This window comes from Corythoichthys intestinalis, chromosome 1 (assembly GCF_030265065.1).
Source record: "Corythoichthys intestinalis isolate RoL2023-P3 chromosome 1, ASM3026506v1, whole genome shotgun sequence".
Lineage (NCBI taxonomy): Eukaryota > Metazoa > Chordata > Actinopteri > Syngnathiformes > Syngnathidae > Corythoichthys > Corythoichthys intestinalis.
Genome location: NC_080395.1, coordinates 68,634,362 through 68,660,750, shown reverse-complemented (window position 1 = coordinate 68,660,750; position 26,389 = coordinate 68,634,362). Strand labels below are relative to the sequence as shown.

The window sequence follows — 26,389 nt, the reverse complement described above, 5'->3', positions numbered from 1 at the left end:
TTGAGCTACTAGCCTTAAGAATTGGCTGGCACATTCATATGTTATAGTAAACATAAAATACTTAGACATATTATTTCCGAGGCGGAAAGCATTCACGATTGTCAATGTTACCGCTAGACACCGCACTGTGTATTTGAATGCGCTTGTGAGCAAAACAAAAAATAGATGCAGCGAATTATTCTGACCGGCAGGTGGCAGCAATGTTCCGCAAATGGTCAACTGATTTCTCATACTGGTGTGTAGCGCAGCACAGTACATACAGTATTATCGGTCCTATTAATAATGTTATTGGATTTATTGGGATGACGTCATTATTCCCATTATCGGACCGATAATTATCGGACCAATGATTATCGTGCACCAGTAGTAATTTATTAATTGTCTTTTATTCAGTAGTATTTTTAAGTGGTGTGTTATTTTACTGTCTTGTGTTTTATGGTACCACAGAGCAGCTTTCCAATTTCATTGTTTGCTTGGCTTGCAATGACAATAAAGGAATTAAATTGAATTGAATACTAAAACAGTTGTCTCTGCCCTTGCCTTTTGTAACAGGCACAACTCCTCTTGCTATTTTCATCATAAATTAATGCAGAAAATGCACAAATTAGTGTGTCAAGATTCACCAGAATGCAGGAAATCACGTAGTTGATACTCTTAATTGTATGTGTGTGTCCCGGCACTGGTGGTGGGACCCAAAGTGAGATCTTTTCATGGGGCCCAAAATCCCTGGCAGCGCCCCGATCACAAGTAAACAACTTTAACCTCCATGCACCTCTTTTGTCATACTTTTGTCAACTCTTAAATTAATGCAGTTGTGGTTACCAAGTTATACAACGCTGCCGCCATCCGGCTGGCCTGACATGAACAAAGTACGATTTGTGGATGGTGCAATCATGAACAAATACTTTAAATAGCAAGACACTTTGATAACGGACACGTCAAACGTGCGTCTGGGTAATAGGAATGGGCCATTATGAGATTTTGACGGTATGATAACCTTAAGCAAAAATACCACGGTGTCACGGTAATGCAACTATAGCTCTAAAATGTGTTATTTCGAGATGCACGGGTTGAAAAAAAATCCATTGAACAGGATTTTTACATTTTTCGCAACATATTTGCAAATTGGAACATCGACATTAATATAATGTTAAAAGAAATCATATAACAAATAACTGAACTATTTTAAATATAATTTAAATAAATATAACTTATGGACTAAATCCAAAGCCACAGCTCAAGTTGCTAAACAATAGAATGAAAATAAATATTTTCCATAAAAAAGTAAAAACACTTCTAAATAAAATATATGTATATCAGACACTTCACTGACTTTAAAGCTCCATATCAATATTTTTAGAGACTTGCTCATTATCTACATATTTTTCTCTCAGTCCAAGTTATGATGCAGCAGTGTGAGTATGTTCACCTTTTCTGGGTTAATATAACACTACTGCTGTTAGTATTAATTAGTTTGATAATATCGTGTCGCCGGAGAGAAAAAACACCACAGGCTTTATTATGAATTTTTTTTTTTTTTTTAACAGATGTTTACAATGGCGAAAGAATGAAGGTTGCCAACAGTCCCGGATTGTGCAGGAGAACCCAGAATATAGGGAGTTCGGATTGGTACCGCCGCTGCCGACGGAACCAATTGGAAAGTCCTATTTTTTTTTTGGGTTGTCCCGCACAATCCGGGACTGTTGGCAAGTACCCTAGCGCTGAAGACTTTAGAAAAGTTGGCTAATGGTAGAGAGAAACCCGGTTAGCCGTCTTGGCATGCTAGCTAGCCACATTATCTGCATCCTTAACAAGCTAGTTACGTTCCATCATAGTATTTGTTTTACCATCGCTAGACACACTAAACATGCTGGAGAGAACTCTTGTTCCTGGTGGGAAACGTAAATGACAGCGTTTATTTACCTTAAATTTTGTATAAAGTGACGGATGATGGTCACGTAAATGTGAAATCAAGTTTGAGGTGTTGCCCCCCATCCCCCCTTGCAGCCATTCTCTTCCAGCAAGTCTCGACGTCGGATGTCCTTCCTCCTCTCAGCCGCAGCCGTCTGCTTCTTTTCGGTAGCCAAATTTCTCCCATACAAGGAATTTTTTTTTTTGGACAGGGCAAAAAACTCACCACCTTCAGCCATTGTGTCAACTGTTGTCTATAGCAGGGGTCCCCAACCTTTTTTGCACTACGGACCGGTGTGATTTGGGTCTTTTTTTCACGGACCGGTGTCCTGTCAAATTTTGCATCCTTATAAAATTTTGCTACCAAAGCTTTTGTGGCGGTGAAAAAAGCCCTCTTTTATATTCAGTTGGACTCTCAATGTTATTCAATGGTGTTAAAAAACTATTTACATCATAAACATACATGTGCAACACGGAAATGGCGTAAATTCATGCTTAACGACACGGCGAAGTCGTTAAGTGAGAGGGCTACGTGCAGTTGTTGTGTGCACCTAACATGGCAAACGTAAGTTAATATTCCTTTCTTTAAAGAAAGTTTGTAGTGTGTACATTGGAATCACTGCATTCGCGGTCCTTTTTAACGTTACGCGCATGCCAACTTTGTCAGAACACCGGCAATGTGCGGCAGAAAAAGACAGCAAATATAAAATAGCATTTGTTTTTAGCCCCGTCGTGTTAAGTGCAGGCAAAAAAATACAACTCACCCGCTGAATCAGTGGGAGGCCTGAGTTTGTTTGGTTGAGACGAGATGGTCCCGAGATGGGAGAGTGACAGAAGCTAGCATCACAAATACACGATGTTGGAAATTGTAGCACAGTTTTCAGCGCGGTCCTAGCGATGTCAGGATATTCCGAAATGACTTTAATCCAGAACTTCGGTAGAGTTGTTGTCTCAAATGTACGTTTAAGTTGCCTTGATTTGCGATCTCTACAAGCTGATATTCCTGTTCCACAGACATGCTCGAATCACTCGGGTTATTCACATACGGGTCACGAATTCACTCCTTTGCAGTTCGTGGGTCTTTAGTGATTGGGTAGTAGCATAAATTTTGTTTTCTTCGAGGCTGTAGGCGCATCTTCTGGCTCGTCAGGTTCCCTTTTCCCCGTAAAAAGTCTGTCCAAAGACGTCTGTTATTCAGTCATTCTAGTGTGGGGGCTAATTATTTCCGGGAAGAAATGTGATTGGCGACGACCTACGTCATACGTTATTATCGAGTCCAAGCGTGCATAGAGATTTAGTGCTAACAGCCCAATCAATGCATTTCTATGACGACCTGCTATCCTGCAGTTATATATCTAGAGTAGACAGGGATATTGGTGTGTTAAGCGGCACAGGCCAAAGTCAGTTGGCCAGAATGCAGTCATTAATAAATTATTTATTATTTCTGCGCGGCCCGGTACCAAATGCGCCACGGACCGGTACCGGTCCGCGGCCCGGTCGTTGGGGACCCCTGGTCTATAGCACAGAGTAGCGTCACTGTCGGACATAGCAACAACCGGAGGGGAAGAAGTGAGCGCTCCCGCTCCATTTCTCGTTGCATTTTTGTGACTTAAAAAATAGCTAATACTGTACTACGGTATAGTGAAAAATTTTAGCAGTTTTGAAACTGACGTTTTAATACCACGGTAAACCTTGAAACCGGTAACCGGCACATGCCTACTTGGGAATGCACTTCAATTCGACGTCAAGTAGTGGTTTTCCCATTTCAGACTGTAGGATCCCTTAGGGGCCCTTTGAATTGTTTGGTTCAACCAAATGTTGATCACCTGTGTCAAATTTGTCTCCTTCCACTATGTCATACTATTTCACGTTTTTGCTGAGAAATACGAATTGATGTCCTTGTGTTAATTTTGATTGCGGATCACTGGGTTGTTCGGACCACAGTCACATTCTAAAAATAACATTCTTTTTATCTTGGTCTCTTCAGACCGTCATGAAAGAATCTCCTTTGAGTCAGTTAAAGGAAATATCTGATTTGGATCACTTCAAGCTGGGGCCTGAATGTAGCCTTTAAGTGTTGCGCTTAGGATTCGTTATGTGTAATGTTGAAGGTTTAAAATTTCTGAAGTAAGCATATGCATCAAACCCGTAGTCCATTGGATTAGTTGTAATCCAAAATGTAACACTAAATTTTTAAAAGGTTGTTGACCCCTGTGATGAGATTCAGGTAGTAAAAGTTGGGAAAAGATGTGTGATAGATTTCTGACTCGGTTGTACATTATTTTGCAGATTGGGACAATGCCTCTCTTAGCAACGAGTCTCTATTGGACACTGTATCCAGGTTTGTCTTAGCAGCTTTATTGAAGCACACTGGGTTGCTCAAACAAGCACATGGAGAGGGAAGGTAATTTATAAAGTTCATTTTTTGAGTAGATGCTCAAATGAAATAAATATACTATGAATTGACAAAGTGTGTCTTTCCTTTAGAGACCAGCCATCCAAGTCCTTGGTTGAGGTCTATCGCAGTGTTTTTATTGTACGAAATCGCCTCCTGGCATGTAAGCATATGGATTTTATCCAGACGCGATCTTCATCCCGGGAAAGGAGGGTGAGTTGCAATTGCACAAGCACACACGGGCTGAGTTAACGTTTGACAGTATACTCTATGTTCATTGCTAAGCGAATACCCTACAGCACCAAATTTCCCTTGTTCAGAACACTCTGCAACAATCAGGGTTCCTAACCTTCTTTGGTCTTTACAAAAAGAAAATAAAGTTGTGTTACAAAATAATACCGTGTTCAACAGAATACTTATGAGTTGTTTTTATTTAAATTTTTTTTTTTTAAATTGTATATATATATAAAATACCGTAATTTCCGGACTACAAGTCCCTACTTTATTCCCTCATTTGAATCTTGCGGCATGTGCAATGATGCGGCCAACTGATCGATTTGTAATACAAAATGATATGTAAGAGTGAGACACGTGGAATATATGTGTCAAGGAAGACGCTAGTTTGCACTATTACCGGTAATTTAACTTTGTGCATGAATAAAAGTAGCAGACCCTTATACTTATGCATGAGTAAAATTAGCAGACCCTCATCATGGAAAATGCTAGAAGAAATTAATGTGGCAGTCCGAGTTGAATAGGAGGCTTGGATGACCAGTGGCGAGAGATCGCTTACCAAAACTGGCCGCATGCGAAGATAAACTTTTGCACAAGTCTGCCAGTGGATCATGACAGCGTGGAGCAGTATGAAAAAAATCCACCATCACCAACGGGTTTCGAAAAGTCGGTCTGCTGCGTGACGAAGAGGATAGATACCAGATATTTGCCTTCCTACCCTGAAATTTCTTTCTCAACAAGAGGCAAAATTTTCCCATTGAGGCATGTCTTAACCCGAAAATTCTGTATGTCGAGACGTTCTTAAGGAGCGCTCTCACTGTATATTTCTTAAATTAAAAACCAGATCCCATTCACCCGTTTCCGATGCTCTGAAAAATTGCGCGATCGGCCTGATTTCAGATGACGTGACCTAATTTATATAATGCCATTTAATCCAGGCTTGCTGTATATAAATGGGATCCAGGATCTGCACACTTTCTGCTTTTATTAAGTAAAACAAATGTTCACATGTTGAAAAAAAAAACAAAAAAAAACAATTCCATGTCCTGCGATGTCACTATTGCGCATGCATACATTGCGATGGCGATCTTCAAATGATATACTGTATTGTGCAGGCCTAGTTTAATGGAAAAATGCAGTCTGAACCGGCATGCATTAAGTCCTGCAGTCTATACCAACCTGTAGTTACTACGCCATGCACAGTTCCCTTTAAACTGATCTTTGGGGTTTGGAATTTTACTGAAAAGGGAAGCACATTCAAGAAAAAATTTTACCATAAGTTGATTTGTGAAAACTAAGTATTTCATACATGACCTAATAGAAAATTGCTTTTGTATCATGGCTGTCTCAAATGGCTGACAATGGGAATCCGTCTCATTACAAGTCCCGTACCCGACGTGGCCTCTTCACGACGTCATTCTCCATCTGGGTTTACCTTAGTATTCGAATAAATTGCATAGTTAATTTTTATCGCAATGCCCTATTTTAGGGCAATTGGAATTGGGGTTTAGAGTTAGGGTTAGGCTAAACCAGTGCTTCTCAATTATTTTCTGTTACGCCCCCCCAAGGAAGACGTAAATGTTTCGCGCCCCCCCAAACTCTCTGCCGTCACTGTAAATAGTATCATTTGTCTATAAAATTACTATTATAAATACGCATCTTCCTAACATGTCCTTTTTTTCTAATAAATAAAAAAAGTAACATAGATCAACTTATAATAAAGTATAACTTTATTAACATTGTTTTGTTTGTAACAGAGAAGACTTGACGCGCATCAATTTGCCTGAATTAAAAAAAAAAAATTCACATCCAAACTGTAAAAAATACACTCAAGGTACATTTTTACCATTTGATACAGAAAAATAAAATGTAATAACATCAGTAAAACATAACAAATTAAAATTGATTAGAAACATTCACTCATGAGGACAATAAGCCAAAAAATTTGACCGAAAAAACAAAACTGAATAAAAGGAAAAAAAAGTGTCCTTGGACAGAAGGACAGTTTTTATTTTTGCTGCTCACAGTATTTACCTCCTTTGCAATGGTGTGGAGTTATTTTGCAATGAGCATGCTAACAATGCTCACTGGTTTACTGCTAACACTGACAAAGCAGGACGATTGTTGGCAATATTCGGCAGGTTTTCACTGAAAAACAATCAAGCGGCTTATCAATGAGATTGGGGTCTAATGTCTTTAAGTGGCGTCTTAATTGATTTGGCTTCTGGCTGTCCGATATAATAATTTTTAGACACTGTAAACAGTGGTCTTTCCTCATCACCCACTGTATTAAAAGTCAAAGCTAAAAGGCAAACGGCACGAAAAAAGCGCATTCTCGGCGGCCGAGGTAGAACCGTAGGTGAGGGCGGTCGTCGTGACGATCCCAAGCCGAAAATGGCACTTCTCGGGCGGCAACGTGAGAACCGGACAAGACAGTGGGTTGCTGCGTGAGTGAGTCCAGTCGGAAAACGGCTTTCGAAAACGGCGGCGGCACACTGCTCTTCATATCTGTTTTCTGTGTGTGCTGAGTGCTCTTCCTTAGTTCAAAAATACTGCGCGCACTCTGAAAATGAGAGCGCCACTGCCACCCACTGAGTGGATGTGCAAGTACACTTTATTCCAGTGCGGCAAAAAAAAAAAAAAAAGCATGTTCCCCGAGGTCACATGCGCCCCCCCTGGCATTGCTCTGCACCCCCCCAGGGGGGCGCGCCCCACTATTTGAGAAGTACTGGGCTAAACCCTACATACACAACTGGCCAAAAGTATCGGCACCCATTCAATTCTGTCAGATAATGCTCAATTTCTCCCAGAAAATTATTGCAATTACAAATGCTTTGGTAGTAATATCTTCATTTATTTTGATTGCAATGAAAAAACACAAAACAGAATGCGAGAAAAAATTATCATTTTACTCAAAACTCCAAAAATGGGCCGGACAAAAGTATTGGCACCCTCAGCCTAATACTTGGTAGCAGAACCTTTTGACAAAATAACTGCGAACAATTGCTTCCGTTATCCATCAATGAGTTTTTTACAATGCTCTGCTGGAATTTTACACCATTCTTCTTTGGGCAACTGCTCCAGGTCTTTGAGATTTGAAGGAGGCCTTCTCCAAACTGGCATTTTCAGATCCCTCCACAGGTGTTCTATGGGATTCAGGTCTGGACTCATTGCTGGCCACTTTAGAAGTCTCCAGTGCTTTCTCTCAAACCATTTTCTAATGTTTTTTGAGGTGTGTTTGGGGTCATTGTCCTGCTGGAAGACCAAAGACCTCTGAGGGAGACCAAGCTTTATGCTACATTATGATGCAAAATTTGTTGGTAGTCTTCAGACTTCATAATGCCATGCACACAGTTAAGCGGTCCAGTGCCAGAGGCAAAGCAACCCCAAAACATCAGGGAACCTCCCGCCATGTTTGACTGTTGGGACCGCGCTCTTTTCTTTGAAGGCCCCGTTTTTGCCCCTGTAAATTCTATGTTGATGCCTTTTCCAAAAAAGCTCTATTTTTGTCTCATCTGACCAGAGAGCATTCTTCCAAAACGTTTTTGGCTTTCTCAGGTAAGTTTTGGCAAACTCCAGCCTGGCTGTTTTACGTCTCTGGGTCAGAATTGGGGTCTTCCTGGGTATCCTACCATAGAGTCCCTTTTCATTCATATGCCGACGGATAATACGGGTTGACACTATTGTACCCTTAGACTGCAGGGCAGCTTGAACTTGTTTGGATGTTAGTCGAGGTTCTTTATCCACCATCCGCACAATCTTTCGTTGAAATCTCTCGTCAATTTTTCTTTTCCGTCCACATCTAGGGAGGTTAGCCTCAGCGGGCTTTACACTCATTGATGACACTGTGCACGGTAGACACAGGAACATTAAGGTCTTTGGAGACGGACTGTAGCCTTGAGATTGCCCATGCTTGCCCACAATTTTGCTTCTCGAGTCCTCAGACAGTTCTTTGGTCTTCTTTCTTTTCTCCATGCTCAATGTGGTACACACAAGGACACGGGACAGAGGGTGAGTCAACTTTAATCCATTTTAAATGGCTGCAAGTGAGATTTAGTTATTGCCACCACCTGTTATGTGCCACAGGTAAGTTAAAGGTACTGTTAATTACACAAATTAGAGAAGAATCACGTGATTTTTCAAACGGTGCCAGTACTTTTGTCCAGCCCATTTTTGGAGTTTTGTGTAAAATGAGAGACTCATGGAAGAATTATGTGGAAAAGTAAATACATAATAAATATTGGTGGAAACGGATTACACTTGGCGGCACGGTGGTTGAGTGGTTAGCACGTCTGCCTCACAGTTCTGAGATCAAGGGTTCAATCCCGGGCTTCGGCCTTCCTGTGTGGAGTTTGCATGTTGTCCCCGTGCCTGCGTGGGTTTCCTCCGGGAACTCCGGTTTCCTCCCACATCCCAAAAACATGCATGGTAGGCTGATTGAACACTCTAAATTGTCCGTAGGTATGAGTGTGTGCGTGAATGGTTGTATGTCTCCTTGTGCCCTGCGATTGGCTGGCAACCAGTTCAGGGTGTCCCATGCCTACTGCCCGTAGTTAGCTGGGATAGGCTCCAGCACCTCCGCGACCCTCGTGAGGAAAAGCGGCATGGAAAAATGAATGAATGAATGAACGGATTACGCTACACAACACAAGCACTTTAGGCTTGTTGTTAACACTTGTGTTTGTAAATTTGACCTTCGTACATTGCTCTTCTTCGAGATATGTGTGTGGCAGGGTGCCAGGTTTTTTTAACATTGGGTTTTGACAGTTGTCATCTTTTCGGGATCAAAGCACTGTTTCACCCTGTTCCTGCCCCGAATCTTTTACCGGAACGGCGTTCCGGACCATTCCGGCCCACTTTCACCCCTGAATATATGGGTATGACCTCTTAATGCTTAGTCTAAGTGAGGGTGTTTTTTCTGCCTTTTGAGCAAATTTACTTTGTTCATTTTTTAATTTTAAAAAACATTGAAAACTAATGTTTCATGGATCTATCTGATAAGATTTCAGACAATCAGGACTCTCTAGACATGGATCCACAAGAACATTCATTCACCCGCACCATTGATGAGGAGGCTGAATTGGAAGAGAGAGCTGACCTTGAGAGAGAAGAAGGCCATCAGGAGCAAGATGATGATGAAGAAGATCGGGAACATGAAGTCATGACAGCTGGAAGTTAGTAAATCAATCATTTGTAATGTTATTGGATTGAGGTCTTCAAAGTTTCGACTCACAACATTTTGAGTTGAGGTCAGCAGAGCCCCATCCCCACTATACACAATGTTGACAGTACACTGCTTTGACTTCCTGAGACCCCATATGGTCGACCACAATTTCTTTAAAGCCATCTAGAAGTCGTTCTCCATGGCCTGACTGAACTCCCAGCACGCCGGGTTTTTGCCTCAGCAACAGTCAAAGCTGTGTTCTGCCTGGGCAGCCAGCACCAGTTAGCTGTTCCTCACTCCCATTTTTCAAAAGGCCTGAAAGGATTCCACCTTCATTTGACAGCATCCTATCATGTATAAAAAAATCAATCACTGTATGGGCAGTTCTTCCGTCTTGCCTCGAAAATTATCCTCTGACAATGTCATTTTTACCATATAATATCCTGATCATGTAGCTGTTGTTAGTTATTAAAAATTCCTGCACACTTTGGGCAAGGGAACCACATTACTGGAGGACCTTTTGACCAAAATATCAATACCTGTCGATGTTCCTTTGTTCACAACTTACGTAAACTCAAATAATATACTTTATGCCTGCTGCTGTGCCTTTAACTATATTATATATCTGTATGTGCATTTTTCACACAGAAATCTTTCAGTGTTTCCTCTCAGCACGAGAGATAGCACGTAGCCGGGACAGAGAGAGGGCTACCAGCATAGGCCTTGGCTCCAGCTTGGTTTCCAGGAATGGTGGAACCAATGGAGGTGCAGAAGAGGATACCAATCTGTCTCAAGATGGAAGAAGGGGTAGTGCGATTCTCCCTGAAGGCCAGGACTTGTACACAGCAGCCTGTAACTCAGTGATCCACCGCTGTGCCCTGCTGATTTTGGGGGTTAGCCCTGTGTTGGGTGAATTGACTAAACAGAACCAAGAGGAGGGACATAGTGCTCCTGGAACACAAGACTGTCTTGGCTTCATGACCAGGTTCGATACAGTCGGCAGGATGGGTGGAATCATAAAACCTTGTTAAAAACGGACAAAATAACAATTATCAAAGCAACCTGCCACCAATAAGGCTTTTGGCCTCAATTAGTAATGATAATTAAGTATTTGGATTGCACAGCTAATAAAAACAGGATATCTCAATGAAAATACACTGCTTGGGCCAGAAAAGTCACCTGCCAAAAAAGTTATACTATTATTAGATTATTATTCCGATTTTTATTCATTATTTGTTTTGCTCTGTGTAATTGCTATTTGCAATAGTACCAGCAGTATTTATTAAAGATTCAGTGTAGGTTTTCGGGCTGTGGAACATATTAATGGAATAATAACGTATTGTTATGGGAAAATCTTGCTCGACATACGACCATTTCGACTTACAAACAAGGTGCTGGAACAAATTAAATTCGTATGTAGAGGTGCCACTGTACTCCCATTTAATTGGACTGCTTTTAACTATGATTGAAGTGGTTTCGATAAGCTACTGCAAATGTCACCGGATTTATTTCCATCCACTGTTCCATAAAATTTTCACCAATATATTTTATTGATGATGGTAAAGTTGGACTGCTGCGACCTCCATTTTTTGGTCCAGGGAGTGGGAGACAGAATTTTTTACACATGGATTGGCCACCACATTGTCCAGACCTTAACTTCATTGAGAATCTTTGGGATAATCTAGAGAAGGCTTTGTATGGCAGTCTGATTCTTACCATCATTAATGCAAGATCTTGGAGAAAAATACCACATTGGATAGAAATAAATCTTGTGAGGTTGCAGAAGCTTAACGAAACAATGCCACAGCGAATGCATGCTAAAGGCGGTCCAATGAAATGTTGGCATATATGATCTTAATTTTTGGTGGTGACTTTTTTGGGGGGGGCAGCCAGTGTATACACAATATTGCCAGAAGTATACACTCATAAGTCATGACTAGCTAACGAGTTTAAGTCACATTTTATTCGTAGTACCATAGTGTTTAACAGCATCAATTATTCTGGGAACTCTTTTCATATGGATTAAGAGTTTGTTCATAGGAACATTTGACCGTTCCTTCAGAAACATTTGTGAGGTGAAACACTGACTTGAATGATAAAGCCTGGATTTATCCAAATTTATCACAAAGGTTTTTTGACACTGGTGCAAAGTCACCAACAGAAATAGGCTTTACCCAAACTGTTCCTACATATTTTCGGTGCACTGAATTGCCCAAAAATATTGTTCTAGTGAAAAGAAAATCGTTCAGGATTTTGAAAAATTCCATACTTCTGCAACTTAGTGGGAACAGTTTGCCGCGAACCCATTCTTGCTCCAGCATGACTGTGCACCAATATTTAAAGCATGGTCCATACTGAAATGGATTACACATTTTTGTGTGGAGGAACTTAACAGGCATACAAAACCCTGTCTTTGACTTTACAGAACACTTTTGGTATGAATTAGATCAGGAAGTGAGAGCACGGCCTTCCCATTCAACATCAGTGTAACGTCACATAGGCCTGTCGCGATAACAACTTTTAGTGTGCGATAATGTATCTCATAAATTATTGCGATATGCGATATTATTGCTCCCCCCCGCCCCCAATTAAAAAAAAAAAAAAAAAAACAATTTACAATAACAGTGAGAAAACAGTATATATTAATAGATCAAGTACACCAATTTAAATGCGATAGGAAATCACAACTAAAAACAATAAACCGTGCCTCTTAAGTAAAAGACAACAATATTAATACCGCACAGAAACACAAAATAAATAAAATGTGTTTTTCAAGAAAAAAAATATACAGTTGCAGTTAATAACTTAACCATTTAGACAAATGAAAACTTTTCCCCTCATAGCTTCTGCAATGGTGTTCCATAGGGATGTAACGATACAGTTAAGTCACGGTTCGGTACGATTTTCGATACGGGGGACACTATTTTCGATCCGATTCAAAACATTTAATGCTGTGAAAAAAATAACTTTTTTGTTTCGTTTTTCAAAAAAAAAACTTAAATTTTTTTTTTTTCAAACGAGCAAAAATTAAATTGCCGTCATATGAACATGCATTTTAGTGCAAAATATCTATGTGCTTACTTCTTACTGATCCGAAGAAATTTAGTATAAAAGTGCTGAGAACAATCTTTACTGTTTGTAAAGTGAGGTGGGGCACACTGTTGATTGCTACCGCTCTCTTAGCAGCTAGGTTTACTACATGAGCAAGACATCCTATTTGTGGTCCGAATCCATCTGTGTCATGTACTGAATTAACAATATTTTCAGCATTATCTATAGTCACTGGTATGGATTGATTTGGCATTCTTAACTTCCCTTCAGTCATTGCGGTTTATAATTCATCGATGTCGTATATGGACTACGTGTCCCATAATCACTCTGGGCTCACGTAGCCAATGGCATGGGACGTAGCACATCTAGTTTGCTATTTCATGATATCTAGTGTTTTCGCACATTAAAAAAGTTAGCAAAGGCCACATAAGTCACGTGTGCTCATTACTGTACAACAACAGCATATGACAATCGACTTTCATAAACAGGACGAGTTTGAAGCACAGCGCTCTTAATTTGCCACTCAAATATCCGGTGTTGTGCCGAAAAATAGCCGCTCCGCATGAAATGTCACCCCTGACGGGAGCGCCCATACATCATCAACAGCACGCCAGAGATGGTCCTCAGTCAATCCGGAGCACTGACGCGTCCGGTATACGTTGAACAATAGGATATAATGGGAACGAATGGCTCTGGCGCTATTTTTTGCCGGACCAGGAGCAAAGATGCATTTTGCGCAGTTGATAACAAGGAATCCGAACTTTTAACAGCCTGTCTGCCGCACGCGCGCACGTACGTGCATGCGAGGTGATAAATCGCAGCGGAAAAATTACCGCCTTCATTATTATTTATCGTGCGATAAATGGAATTATTGCATATTGCGACAGGCTTAACGTCAGTTTTTTTTTCTAAAAGAATGGTTAACCAAATCTATATTTAAAAAAAAAAAAAAAAAAAAAAACATTTTTCAAAGCCTTCCTAGAATAGTTTGAAGCTGTAACTACAATGGACAGGCCGACATCATAGTAACATCTATACATTAGGAATGGATGTCACCTAAATTCTTAAATGAGATAAGGCAATTGATCATATACTTTTTGGCTTTAGTGTATGTATTTTATTCTGTTACAACACACATACAGATGTACAGTGCCCTCCATAATTATTGGATTTATAATAATTATCTGTTTTTTTTAGCTACTAATATATATATATTTTTCTCTAAATAATATGGGACCTTAATGGAAAAAAAGAGAAAAATCCAACCTTCAATACAAGTGCATTTATTCAGTGGGGAAAACATCCCACATAAAGAAATAATTATTTGACATCAAATAATGTGTGTCACAATTATTAGCACCCCTGGTGTTAATACTTTGTACAACCCCCTTTTGCCAACAAAACAGCACCTAATCTTCTCCTATAATGTTTCACAAGATGGGAAAAGACAGAAAGAGGAATCTTCAGCCATTCCTCTTTGCAGAATCTCTCTAAATCACAGGTGTCAAACCGATTCCAGAAAGGGCCTAGTGGGTGCAGGTTTGCTTTCCAACCAATGAAGAGGACACCTTTTCACCATTTAGATCTTCTACATGTGTAATCAGTTAAACTTTGTCAGGTGCAGCTTGTTTCAGCTGGATGTTCATTGGTTAAACTCTCTGCGCGTTATCGGTTGGAACTAAATCCTGCACCCACTAGGCCCTTTCTGGAATCGGTTTGACACCTGTGCTCTAAATCATCCAGAGACCTGGGTCCTCTCCTCTGTACTCTCCTCTTCAGCTCATCCCACAGGTTTTCAATGGGGTTGATGTCTGGGGACTGAGATGGCCATGGTAGTAGCTTGATTTTGTGTCTGGTGAACCCTTTCTGTGTAGATTTGGCCATATGTTTAGGGCCATTGTCTTGCTGAAAGACCCAGTGACGACCCATCTTCAGCTTTTGGGCAGAGGGCAACATATTTTGATTTAAAATGTCCTGGTATTTCAAAGCATTCCTAATGCCATGCACCCTAACAAGGTTCCCGGGGCCTTTGGAAGCGAAACAGCCCCACAGCATCACTGACCCACCCCCATACGTCACAGTGGGTATGAGGTGCTGTCTATACGCCAACAAGCTGTTTGGGAGGCATGCACTGAGAAAACCTTTCCTCACTCACAATCATAAACGCAAACGTCTGGAGTTCGCCAAGCGGTATTGGGGCTTCAACTGGGACCGTGTGCTTTGGTCAGATGAGACCAAGATTGAGCTTTTTGGCAACAAATATTCTAAGTAGGTCTGGTGTGCCACGAAAGATGCGCATGCTGAAAAGCACCTCATACCCACTGTGAAGTATGGGGGTGGGTCAGTGATGCTGTGGGGCTGTTTCTCTTCCAAAGGCCCTGGAAACCTTGTTAGGGTGCATGGCATCATGAATGCTTTGAAATACCAGGACATTTTAAATCAAAATCTGTTGCCCTCTGCCCAAAAGCTGAAGATGGGTCGTCACTGGGTCTTTCAGCAAGACAATGACCCTAAACATATGGCCAAATCTACACAGAAATGGTTCACCAGACACAAAATCAAGCTCCTCCCATGGCCATCTCAGTCCCCAGACCTAAACCCCATTGAAAACCTGTGGGGTGAGCTGAAGAGGAGAGCACAGAGGAGAGGACCCAGGTCTCTGGATGATTTAGAGAGATTCTGCAAAGAGGAATGGCTGAAGATCCCTCTTTCTGTCTTCTCCCATCTTGTGAAAAATTATAGGAGAAGATTAGGTGCTGTTTTGTTGGCAAAAGGGGGTTGTACAAAGTATTACGACCAGGGGTGCTAATAATTATGACACACATTATTTGATGTCAAATAATTATTTCTTTGTGTGGGATTTTTTTCCCCACTGAATAAATGCACTTGTATTGAAGGTTGGATTTTTCTCTTTTTTTCCATTAAGGTCCCATATTATTTAGAAAAAAATATATATATTAGAAGCTAAAAAACACATAATTATTATAAATCCAATAATTATGGAGGGCACCGTATGAAACTGCAAACATGGAACTACATTGAAAATGCAAACAAATACTTTGTAATGCCAGAGAAGTTATGATTGGTTAGTTTTGCATAATTCTGTTTATAGTTGAGGAAACAATTAACAATTTGACTTTTGACCCTAGTTACAGAGATCAGATTTGGTTGAAAATCTGTAGAACTCTAGTCCTGATTGGTAAAGAGGTGACAAGCATCAGAGAAAGGTACTGTGTTCTCAGAGAAGTTTCAGAATTACCTACAACACCAATTCCAACGAGGTTGCGTTAAACATTTTAAAATCAGGATGCAATGATTTGCAAATCATATTTGACCTTTATTGAACTGAATACTCTACAAAGACATGATATTGAATGTTCAAACTGATAAACGTTATTCTTTCTAGTAAATAATAATTAACTTTTAATTTTATGGCTGCAACATTTTTTAAACTATGACAGGTGGCAAAAAAGACTAAAGAAAGTTGAGGAATGTTCATCAAACATCTCGTTGGAACTCCACACAGTTCCCACAGGTGAACAGACAAATTTGGAACAGGTTAGTGCGACGATTAGGTATAAAAGGAGCCCATGTGAATTGCTCATTGGTATTCACAAGCACAGACGGGGTGGGGTTCACCTCTTATTGAACAACTGTGTGAGGAAATAGTCAGTTTTTAAAGATAATCTTCCTCAACGTACAATTGCACGGGATTTCATGGATGCATGGTATCAAAACACAATGTCTGAAGGATACCACCCTCAGAACACTTCAGAAAACCAATGTCAGTAAATCCAATTTGGTGCTACATACCAACCCCATCTAAGATGGACTTATACAAAGTGGCAAAGTGTTCTGTGGTCTGATGAGTCCACATTTCAAATTGTTTTAGGTGCAAATTGGTTTAGTTAATTCAGACATGTGTAAAGGCATGATTAAAACATGCCGCTCAAGCAATGTCCTTCATTGTTGCCCCTGCTATTTCAGCATGACAATGCCTCACCACTTTCTATGGGTCTTAGAAAAGCTTGGCTTTATATTTAGAGTGCATGCACTAGACTGGCCTGGTTGTGTAGCTCAGACCTGTCTCCCATTAAAAATATGTGGTGCATTAAATGTAAAATACAACAACAGTGATGCCAGACTGTTGAACAGCTAAAGCTCTACATCAAGCGAGGATGGGGAAAAATTCCATATACAAAGCTTCAACAATAAGGGTGCTCAGTTCTAAAGCATTTACTGAATATTTTTAAGTCATGTGCTGTAAAACAGTGGAAAACAAGACCCTCTCCCAGGTTTTTTTTAAAAAATGTGTTACAGCCATAAAATTAAGGTAATGTCTTGTCTTCGTACTGTATTCAGTTAAATATAGGTAGAACCAAATCATTATATTCTGTGTTTGTTTAACGCAATGTCCCAACTTCTTTGGAAGTGGGGTTTTATTGAACTACCAACATTTCAACTCACTGCCATTAACAGAATCTCCATTATTTGACATGTGTTTCTAAATTGAAAGATTGTGGTTTCTGTGAGGAAATTAAACTATGTAGAAGGCAAAACAAAAACACCTGTGAAACAAGTCACATATACAGGGTCTCCCCCTAGGAAATTTGTGAAACCTGGTGGTTAGAGAAGCCCACCGGTAGCCCATCATGTTTTAGGATTTAAAAAGAGAAAAAAGAGAAAACCGTTGACAGGAATTATGACTTTTATGTGATAAGCCTGGGAGCCCGCCAGGTTTATAAAGCACCGGGGAAACCCTGCATATAGATAAAGGCTATTTGATTCACAGTTGTTTAAAGCTTAGACCGGTATTGTAAAATGGCTGTGACTTAAAGTATAGATTCACATTACATGGCACTGCATATTTTGTTTCGTTTTTTGTAATGTATGTGGTTTGGCGGGTTTTGTGTTTGCAGGAGTGAGAGTCTGAGTGCAGAAAACCGCTCAGTACAAAACAGTCCCAGCTATAGGTTGATGAAATCAAGGAGTGAATCTGACCTCTCCCAGCCTGAGTCAGATGAGGAGGGATATAATCTGGTACTCGTAAATCTATAAACACAATTCAAAAAGATTGCGTGTTTACATGTAATATCTTGTGCATGTTAAATAAGATTACACTTTATATTACAATAAACCGTTTTTTTTTTCCCCTCCAGAGTGGAAGGAGAAATGTTGACCTGGACTTCGCGTTCTCTCACAAAAAGAGAGGTAAAAATAAATTATTATATAAAAGACTCTTTCATTCTAATGCTATGAAATTTCTCTGCTGTCATCTTCCCTTACCGACAAACCTCACCATTTTGCCCGAAGATGCCCATCGCAGATATCATTCTGCCACAAAAGAGTCTGCATCCAAATTATGTTTTTCAGGTATCAATTAAGCAATTTTCATTGTTTGCCTGCTGCTGGCCTAACTTTGCAAGTTTACCTCAGACCAGTTAATGCAAAACTAGAAGCATCAAAATGTAAACATCTGTGACATGAATGACTTTGTAAAAGGAGCTTATGCTGCAACCTATCATTATGAAATACGTAAATTACTCTTGAAGTTGTCTCTGTCTTTCGATCCCTGCATGGATGGTTATTGGGCCAAAAGCAGAAGAGGACTGCATGCACGTAAACAATGGCATGTTTCTTCCTCTTAATTAGCTTGACTCGTCATCTGTGAAGGCATCTACTATTCATTTAACATTTTCAGCTCAGTACTGGTAATCATTTTTATATTAGCTTCATTGCCTTATTTTTAGTGGTTTTATTTGTCATCTTCCAACCTAAAGGTTTTGGATGTAATACTGTGGTATTGTCATTTCAAAATGTCGTTGAACATCAGAAAGGATATTTCATGTTTAAGAATGAACGATGAGAAATCATTGGGGGGACCTTTTACAGTGTTGTGAAAAAGTATTTAGCTCCTCCTTGAGTTCTGTGTTTTTTGAATATTCATCACACAAAAAGGTTTCACTTCAGTAAAACAATTTTAAAATCACACAGATAACCCAAGGAATAATAGCAAAAGCAAAGACTTCTGGGTACACCCTCTGAGTGGCAACCGCATCTTTACATAGTTTGCGAATTCATGACTTGCACGAGTGTTCAATATAAGTATGTAAAAATTCAGCACCTATTATGCTTTCAAAAAGGAGAACTCATTTGTTACGTCAAATGTGCGCCCCAGAATATACAGGGTATGTATATACAGTGGGGCAAATAAGTATTTAGTCAACCACTAATTGCGCAAGTTCTCCCACTTGAAAATATTAGAGAGGCCTGTAATTGTCAACATGGGTAAACCTCAACCTTGAGAGACAGAATGTGAAAAAAAAGAAAAGAAAATCACATTGTTTGATTTTTAAAGAATTTATTTGCAAATCATGGTGGAAAATAAGTATTTGGTCAATAACAAAAGTTCATCTCAATACTTTGTTATGTACCCTTTGTTGGCAATAACAGAGGCCAAACATTTTCTGTAACTCTTCACAAGCTTTTCACACACTGTTGCTGGTATTTTGGCCCATTCGTCCATGCAGATCTCCTCTAGAGCAGCAATGTTTTGGTGCTGTCGTTGGGCAACACGGACTTTGAAAATGATAACAAGAACGGTGAGCAAAAATTCCAGAACCCTACGGGGGGACCTAGTGAATGACCTACAGAGAGCTGGGACCACAATAACAAAGGCTACTATCAGTAACACAATGCGCTGCCAGGGACTCAAATCCTGCACTGCCAGACGTGTCCCCCTGTTGAAGAAAGTACACGTCCAGGCCTGTCTGCGGTTCGCTAGAGAGCATTTGGATGATCCAGAAGAGGACTGGGAGAATGTGTTATGGTCAGATGAAACAAAAATAGAGCTTTTTGGTAGAAACACAGGTTCTCATGTTTGGAGGAAAAAGAATACTGAATTGCACCATACCCACTGTGAAGCATGGGGGTGGAAACTTCATGCTTTGGGGCTGTTTTTCTGCAAAGGGACCAGGATGACTGATCTGTGTAAAGGAAAGAATGAATGGGGCCATGTATCGAGAGATTTTGAGTGAAAATCTCTTTCCATCAGCAAGGGCAGTGAAGATGAGACGTGGCTGGGTCTTTCAGCATGGCAATGATCCGAAACACACAGCCAGGGCAACAAAGGAGTGGCTTCGTAAGAAATATTTCAAGGTCCTGGAGTTGGCCTAGCCAGTCTCCAGATCTCAACCCCATAGAAAATCTGTGGAGGGAGTTGAAAGTCCGTGTTGCCCAACGACAGCCCCAAAACATCACTTGTTTTAGGGGAGATCTGCATCGAGGAATGGGTCAAAATACCAGCAACAGTGTGTGAAAAGCTTGTGAAAAGTTACAGAAAACGTTTGGCCTCCGTTATTGCCAACAAAGGGTACGTAACAAAGTACTGAGATGAACTTTTGGTATTGACCAAATACTTATTTTCCACCATGATTTGCAAATATTTTTTTTAAAATACAAACAATGTGATTTTCAGTTTTTTTTCCACATTCTGTCTCTCATGGTTGAGGTTTACCCATGTTGACAATTACAGGCCTCTAATATTTTCAAGCGGGAAAACTTGCACAATTAGTGGTTGACTAAATACTTATTTGCCCCACTGTATTTATATACACTACCGTTCAAATGTTTCGGCTCACCCAGACAATTTTGTGTTTTTCTACAAAAGTCCCACGTTCATTTTTTCAAATAAGTTGCAAAATGAATAGTAAATATAGTCAAGCAATGTCCTGACTATACAGTATACAAGGTTAGAAATATGGATTTTTATTTGAAATAATAATTTTCTCCTTCAAACTTTGCTTTTATCGAAGAATGCTCCCTTTGCAGCTTCACACACCAATGATACACTATCTGTTAATTTGTTGAGGTAATCTGGAGAAACTTGACTCCACGCTTCTAGAAGCACCTCCCACAAGTTGGATTGGCTTGATGGGCGCTTCTTGCGTACCATACGGTCAAGCTGCTCCCACAACAGCTCAATGGGTTTGACATCTGTTGACTGTGTTGGCCACTCCATTACAGATAGACTACCAGCTGCCTGTTTCTTTCCTAAATAATTCTTGCATAATTTGGAGGAGTGCTTTGGGTCATTGTCATGTTGTAGGATAAAATTGACTCTAATCGAGCGTTGTCCGCACTCCGCAGGGTATGGCATGGCGTTGCAAAATGGAGTGATAGCCTTCCTTAATTAAAATCCCGTTGACCTTGTACAAATCTACCACTTTACCGGCACCAAACCAACCCCAGATTAACATTACCTTCACCATGGTTGACAGATTACATCAGGCACTCTTCCAACATCTTTTCGGTTGTTCTGCATCTCACAAATGTTCTTCTCTTTGATCCAAAGTCCAAACATCTCGAACTATGATTCGTCTGTCCATAACACTTTTTCCCCCAATCTTCCTCTGTCCAATGTCTGTGATCTTATGCCCATATTATTCATTTCCTTTTATTAGCCCGTCTCAGATATGGCTTTTTTTTTTTTTTGGTCATGCTGCCCTGAAAGCCAGGATCCCGGAGTCATTTCTTCACTGTCGACATTGCCACTAGCGTTTTACGGGTACTATTTAATGACGCTGCTTCGATGAGGACCTGCGAGGCATCTATTTCCCGAACTAGAAACTTATATACTTCTTGCTTGATTGTGCAGCGGGGCCTCCCGCTTCTCTTTCTACTCTGGTTAGATCTTGTTTGTGCTGCTCTCTGAAGGGAGTGGTACACAGCGTTATAGGAAATCTTCAATTTTTTGGCGATTTCTCTTATGGAGTAGCCTTCATTTCTAAGAACAGATTGTCAAGTTTCACGTTACAAGTTATCTTTTTCTGGCCATTTTCAGAGTTCAATCAAACACACAAAGGTGAAGCTCCAGATACCCAACTAGCTCAAAGGAGGATCAGTTTTATAGCTTCTCTAACCACCTAAACTTTTTTGAGCTGTGCCAACATAATTGCACAAGGTTTTCTAATCATCTATTATCCTTCTAAGGCAACTTGCAAGCACAATGTACCAATAGGACACTGGAGTGATGTTTGCTATAAATGGGCCTCTTTACCAAACTACGTAGATATAGCATTATGAACGGACGTTTCCAGCTGCAATAGTCATTTACCACATTAATGTATAGAGTGTTTTTCTGATTAGCTTAATGTTATTTCCATTGAAAAAAACTGCTTTTTCTTTTAAAAATGAGGAAATTTCTAAGTGACCCCAAACTTTTGAACGGTAGTGTATACACACAATAATAATAATAATACATTTTATTTCAATGCGCCTTTCTTTGAATTTAGTTGAGTGCATGAGACATGAAAAAGAATCCGGGGCTTAGTCATGTTAGTGAGGAGCGAAAACAAAATTTTTGATTTCGTGATGATTGGCTGCAAGATCATCACAGAACACCTGTAATTGTACTACACGCAGGTTGACCAATTATGTCAACATTAGATCATTCTGCAATCATCAGGCAACTTCTGAAGGCTGCACTCCGAGAAAAGGGGGCTGATGACTTTTGCATGCTACACTTTTAAATTTGTAAAAAAAAATAATAATAATTGTATGGCAATTTGTGTTGGTATTCCACATACAATTAGAAGAAAATATATGTATGTTTGTGGTTGTAACATGACATAATATAGGAGAGTTCAAGTTGTATGAATATTTTTACAAGCCACTGTATCCACATGACCTGGATAGTCAACATATACCAGAAGCATGTTGCAGAAAAAAACTTTCAAATTCAGAACATTTAATCTTCGCATTTAACGTAAACTAAACACAGTATAAACATAGACTTCATAATTAATTCACGGGGCCGATTCATAGGGGGCCTATCTCCATCAAAGCTGACAGAGTGGAAACACTGTGTTGTGAAAAAATGCTTAAATACCCTGAATTCTTTGTAGATATGGACATAAACAGTCTCGATTCTTAGTTAAAAGCAACAACAACAAAAAAAGTGCAGTTAGCAGTTATTTTACATAAATATGTCGAAGTACGATGCTAGTCTGTCAGTCAATGTGGAGGCCGCCATATGTAAACAGAGCTTTTCCGATGAAAGTTCTTGTAAATAAATAAAACCCTGAATTTTTATAGATATGGACGTAAAACAGTCTTGATTATTAGTTAAAAGCAAAAAAAAAAAAAAAAACGTGCGCCTCGCATTTATTTCACATAAATATTGCGAAGTATAATGCCAATCCTGTAGCAGCTAATTTCTCCCATTGATTTTTTTCCACAATGTTTCAAAATGCATGCATGATAAGAAAAATATAATAATTTCCTTGAATCCTCGAACAAATCACTCCAGCGACAATCCTTCCTGTTTGTATGCGGTACAGCTTTCGTACTTTTTCAACTTAAACCCGGCGTTGGAGAAAAACTTCGGCCGACTGAAGCGGAGTGTAGGACAGCCCCCTACTTGAAGGCGTTGCGCAGTGGCTAACGGATATGATCCATCAATACAATTATGTCTATGGTATAAATTATCCACTTGTTTTATAATCATTATAGCTGATAGCTGGAAAATGTTTTTCATTGTGTGTGTGGCGGGTGTTAAGTATTTAACAGCGAAACCAAGCAGCTGTGTTGAAAACTACAGGTAAAATGTTATATTCTGCACAAACTCCTGTATTCTGTGTACTTTTTGATTTCTGCGCAAGACATTGACGATGGCATGTCCAGGAATGAACAGACATTAAGACTGTGGTGAACATTTTCCTGTAGTACAGTAGGAATGCTTTGCTCTAAAATGTATACCGATATGTGTTTATAATAACATGAGTCATCCATCAGACAAATTATAATTAGTGTACTATCACTGAAAGCATTCCTCATCTTCTCACTTCCTCAGGTCTACTTCATACCTCTCCTGACTCACTGGCTGAGTCCTGGTTTCGTGCAAAACTGAGCCGTCAGCGTAGTTACAGCTCAGCATACTCATATGAAGAATCTGACTTGGACCTGAACCGCTCACTTGGTATTCATGCTCTCATTGACAATATGATCAGCTTCATCAATGGTGATGTTGGCCTAACACCAGCCTTCAAAGAACCGGAGGAAAGCATGTCAACTAGTCCACAAGCCACTGTCTTAGCTATGGAACAGCAACAAAGTAGGGCAGAGGTGAGTGAGTGATTTATTTCTGCAAGCTATATCATGGTGTCAAGCTGTATAATTATTTTATACTAAAAGCTCACCCATAGGAGACTGCAGACAAACTAGTTTTTCAGTAGTGGTCAAACAAGTTTTTTCCATCAGATACAGGATTGGAGTGTTTTTGACCATTTATTGTTCTTATTTACAGCCTTTCTAGACAAGGCAATTAGTTTTTGTGGTCATGGTTGTTTAGTAATCGGTGGCAAAGTGGTTAGCACGTCTGACTCACAGTTCTGAGATCAAGGGTTCAATCCCAGGCTCCGTGGAGTTTCCCTGTGCCTGTGTGGGTTTTCTCCTACTCCGGTTTCCTCCCACATTCCAAAACATGCATGGTAGGCTGATCGAACACTCTACATTGTCCATAGGTATGAGTTTGTGCGCGTGAATGGTTGGTTTATCTCCTTGTGCCCTGCAATTGACTGGCAACCAATTCAGGGTGTGCCTCGCCTACTGACCATAGTTATCTGGGATTGCCTTCAGCATCCCTGTGACCATTGTGAGGATACGGGGCTCGGAAAATAAATGAATGAATAATCGTGTGAGACAAGCTGTTATAAAAACATGGAAGAAATGCACCATGGGAATGCTCATAAAGTGCAATGCAGTGACTTTAAGCATCTTTTTCTCAGGGGTCAAACGACCCATTTTAAAGATCGTTAAAATCTTTTTTTGACATTTTCCATTGTATAATTTGCATTATACTTTGTATGTACATTTTCCAAACCTGCCTAGAAATTCTTACCAAGGAATTTCTATGTTTTTGTCCTTCACTGCACAGAATTGTTGTAAGTAACGTATTTCCCAGTTTCGTCCACCCATCATTTTGTACTTCGTTATATGTTTCTTTTCAAGTTTTTGGGGGGAAAAAGTAGGTTACCTTAATTCACGTCACCCTATCGTTGTCCTCTTTTATAATGTAATGTGTTGTGTCTGCAGCTGAGGTTAGAAGCGCTGCATCAAATTGTGGTGTTGATTGGTGGTATGGAGGAGAAGGGCTGTCTACCAGGGAACACCGATCGCCCTTGCAGTACCTTCCAGTCCTCTTCCCTACTCACCTCTGTCAGGTTGCAGTTCTTGGCTGGTTGTTTTGGCCTGGGTACAATTGGCAATGGAGGGCTGAAGCGAGAGAGTGTGCAGCTGCATCATTATCAGGTATGATACTTTGCATTTGATTCCACCTGTAGTTAAAGGAAGGTGGCTTGGTTTTAAAATATAATACACCACATTTACATGAGCTGGATTTTGAGTTGAGTTCAGAGCTGTTTATTTAACATGTAATTCCATTTTATCACAGGATGGTGTAAAAACAGCTAAGAGAAGCCTCCAGTTGGAAATCCAGACAGCAGTTCATAAGATTTACCAGCAGCTATCTGTCACACTGGAGCGAGCGTTGCAGGCAAACAAACACCACATAGGTAAAAGAAAAAAAAAAACTTATGAAAATACCTACGTACACATACATGTACGTATGTGTTTGATGTGCCTTAATTCATTGGTACTCAAATACCTTGGTGCGGAGCTGTACCTGAAGGGGTCCGTTTTGTACCAGGTGACAAAGACGGACGCGCTAATTCTGACGAGTTTTGAATATCAGGTAGATCTCTGCTTGAGCCTGTTTGTCTCAGTTTCGGTAAAACTGCATTATTGGTCGCATGAAAAACATACGCTAGCTTGCGCGCTAGTGTATTTTATCTAATAAGCAGCGGGAGGAAAATTGAGTTCAATTGTACTTTATTAAAAAATTAACAAAATACATCAATCTAAATCAATCCACAAATCCATCGGAGTCTTCATCTTCTGGATCTTAATTCAACAGCTGGGCTAGGTCTCCATCAAACACGGCAGGTTCCTTCTCATCGTGGTCCAATTCAGTCGCAGTGTCGTGCGTCTGCTCCTCCTCAGAAATAATGATGGCTATGGCAAAAGCACAAACACCAGTGCAAGCAGACACCTTAGCCCAAGCGTTCACAACCCATTCGCAAAGTGTGGCGTAACTCGCCCGGCGTTGCCTTCTAGTCTTCGTAAAGCTGTGTTCGCCATTCGTTATTCTCTGCTCCCACGCCGCTCGCAACTTGACTTTGAATGCCTGGTTTACAACGACGTCCAGCGGTTGGAGTTCCTTCGTCAAGCCTCCAAGGATGATGGCAAGCTCAGAGTTCATCAAGATGCACTCGTTTTTTCACGGCGGGTGTGAGAATGGAGAGGATAGAGTCACAGATCAACAGGGATGGTGACGCGTGGAAAAAACCCATCTGATCCCTTGACGTGCACTTCCCACAGCCACTCTCTCATCTTTTCCTCGTCCATCCAGCCCTTTTGATTAGCCTTCACACTCCGGCAGGAAACTTTTCTTAAGGCACCGTCTTGCTCTTAAAAATCAATATAGGTGGCAGTTTCTTTTTGTTTCGTGTAGGTCTTATGTTTGAACTGGGATTCGTAAGCGTGTGACATCGCAGTAGGTGCCATTTTTGAGGGTC

The 26,389-nt window shown here is 40.3% G+C and overlaps 1 protein-coding gene across 9 annotated transcripts in view; it reads left to right on the top strand.

Moving 5' to 3' along the window:
• Positions 1–26,389, top strand: part of herc1 (HECT and RLD domain containing E3 ubiquitin protein ligase family member 1) — a 213,087-nt gene that overhangs the window by 68,565 nt on the left and 118,133 nt on the right. For 5 of the 9 annotated variants that reach the window (XM_057837769.1, XM_057837760.1, XM_057837778.1 and 2 more), the window contains exons 20-30: positions 4,201–4,315; positions 4,399–4,519; positions 9,543–9,714; positions 10,353–10,689; positions 15,905–15,982; positions 17,675–17,795; positions 17,915–17,966; positions 18,069–18,128; positions 23,608–23,879; positions 24,849–25,064; positions 25,207–25,327. In XM_057837769.1, the coding sequence (XP_057693752.1) occupies positions 4,201–4,315; positions 4,399–4,519; positions 9,543–9,714; positions 10,353–10,689; positions 15,905–15,982; positions 17,675–17,795; positions 17,915–17,966; positions 18,069–18,128; positions 23,608–23,879; positions 24,849–25,064; positions 25,207–25,327 (1,665 nt within the window). The remainder of the gene's footprint in view (positions 1–4,200; positions 4,316–4,398; positions 4,520–9,542; positions 9,715–10,352; positions 10,690–15,904; positions 15,983–17,674; positions 17,796–17,914; positions 17,967–18,068; positions 18,129–23,607; positions 23,880–24,848; positions 25,065–25,206; positions 25,328–26,389) is intronic. The other 4 variants (XM_057837822.1, XM_057837813.1, XM_057837803.1 and 1 more) reach the window with 3 other exon arrangements.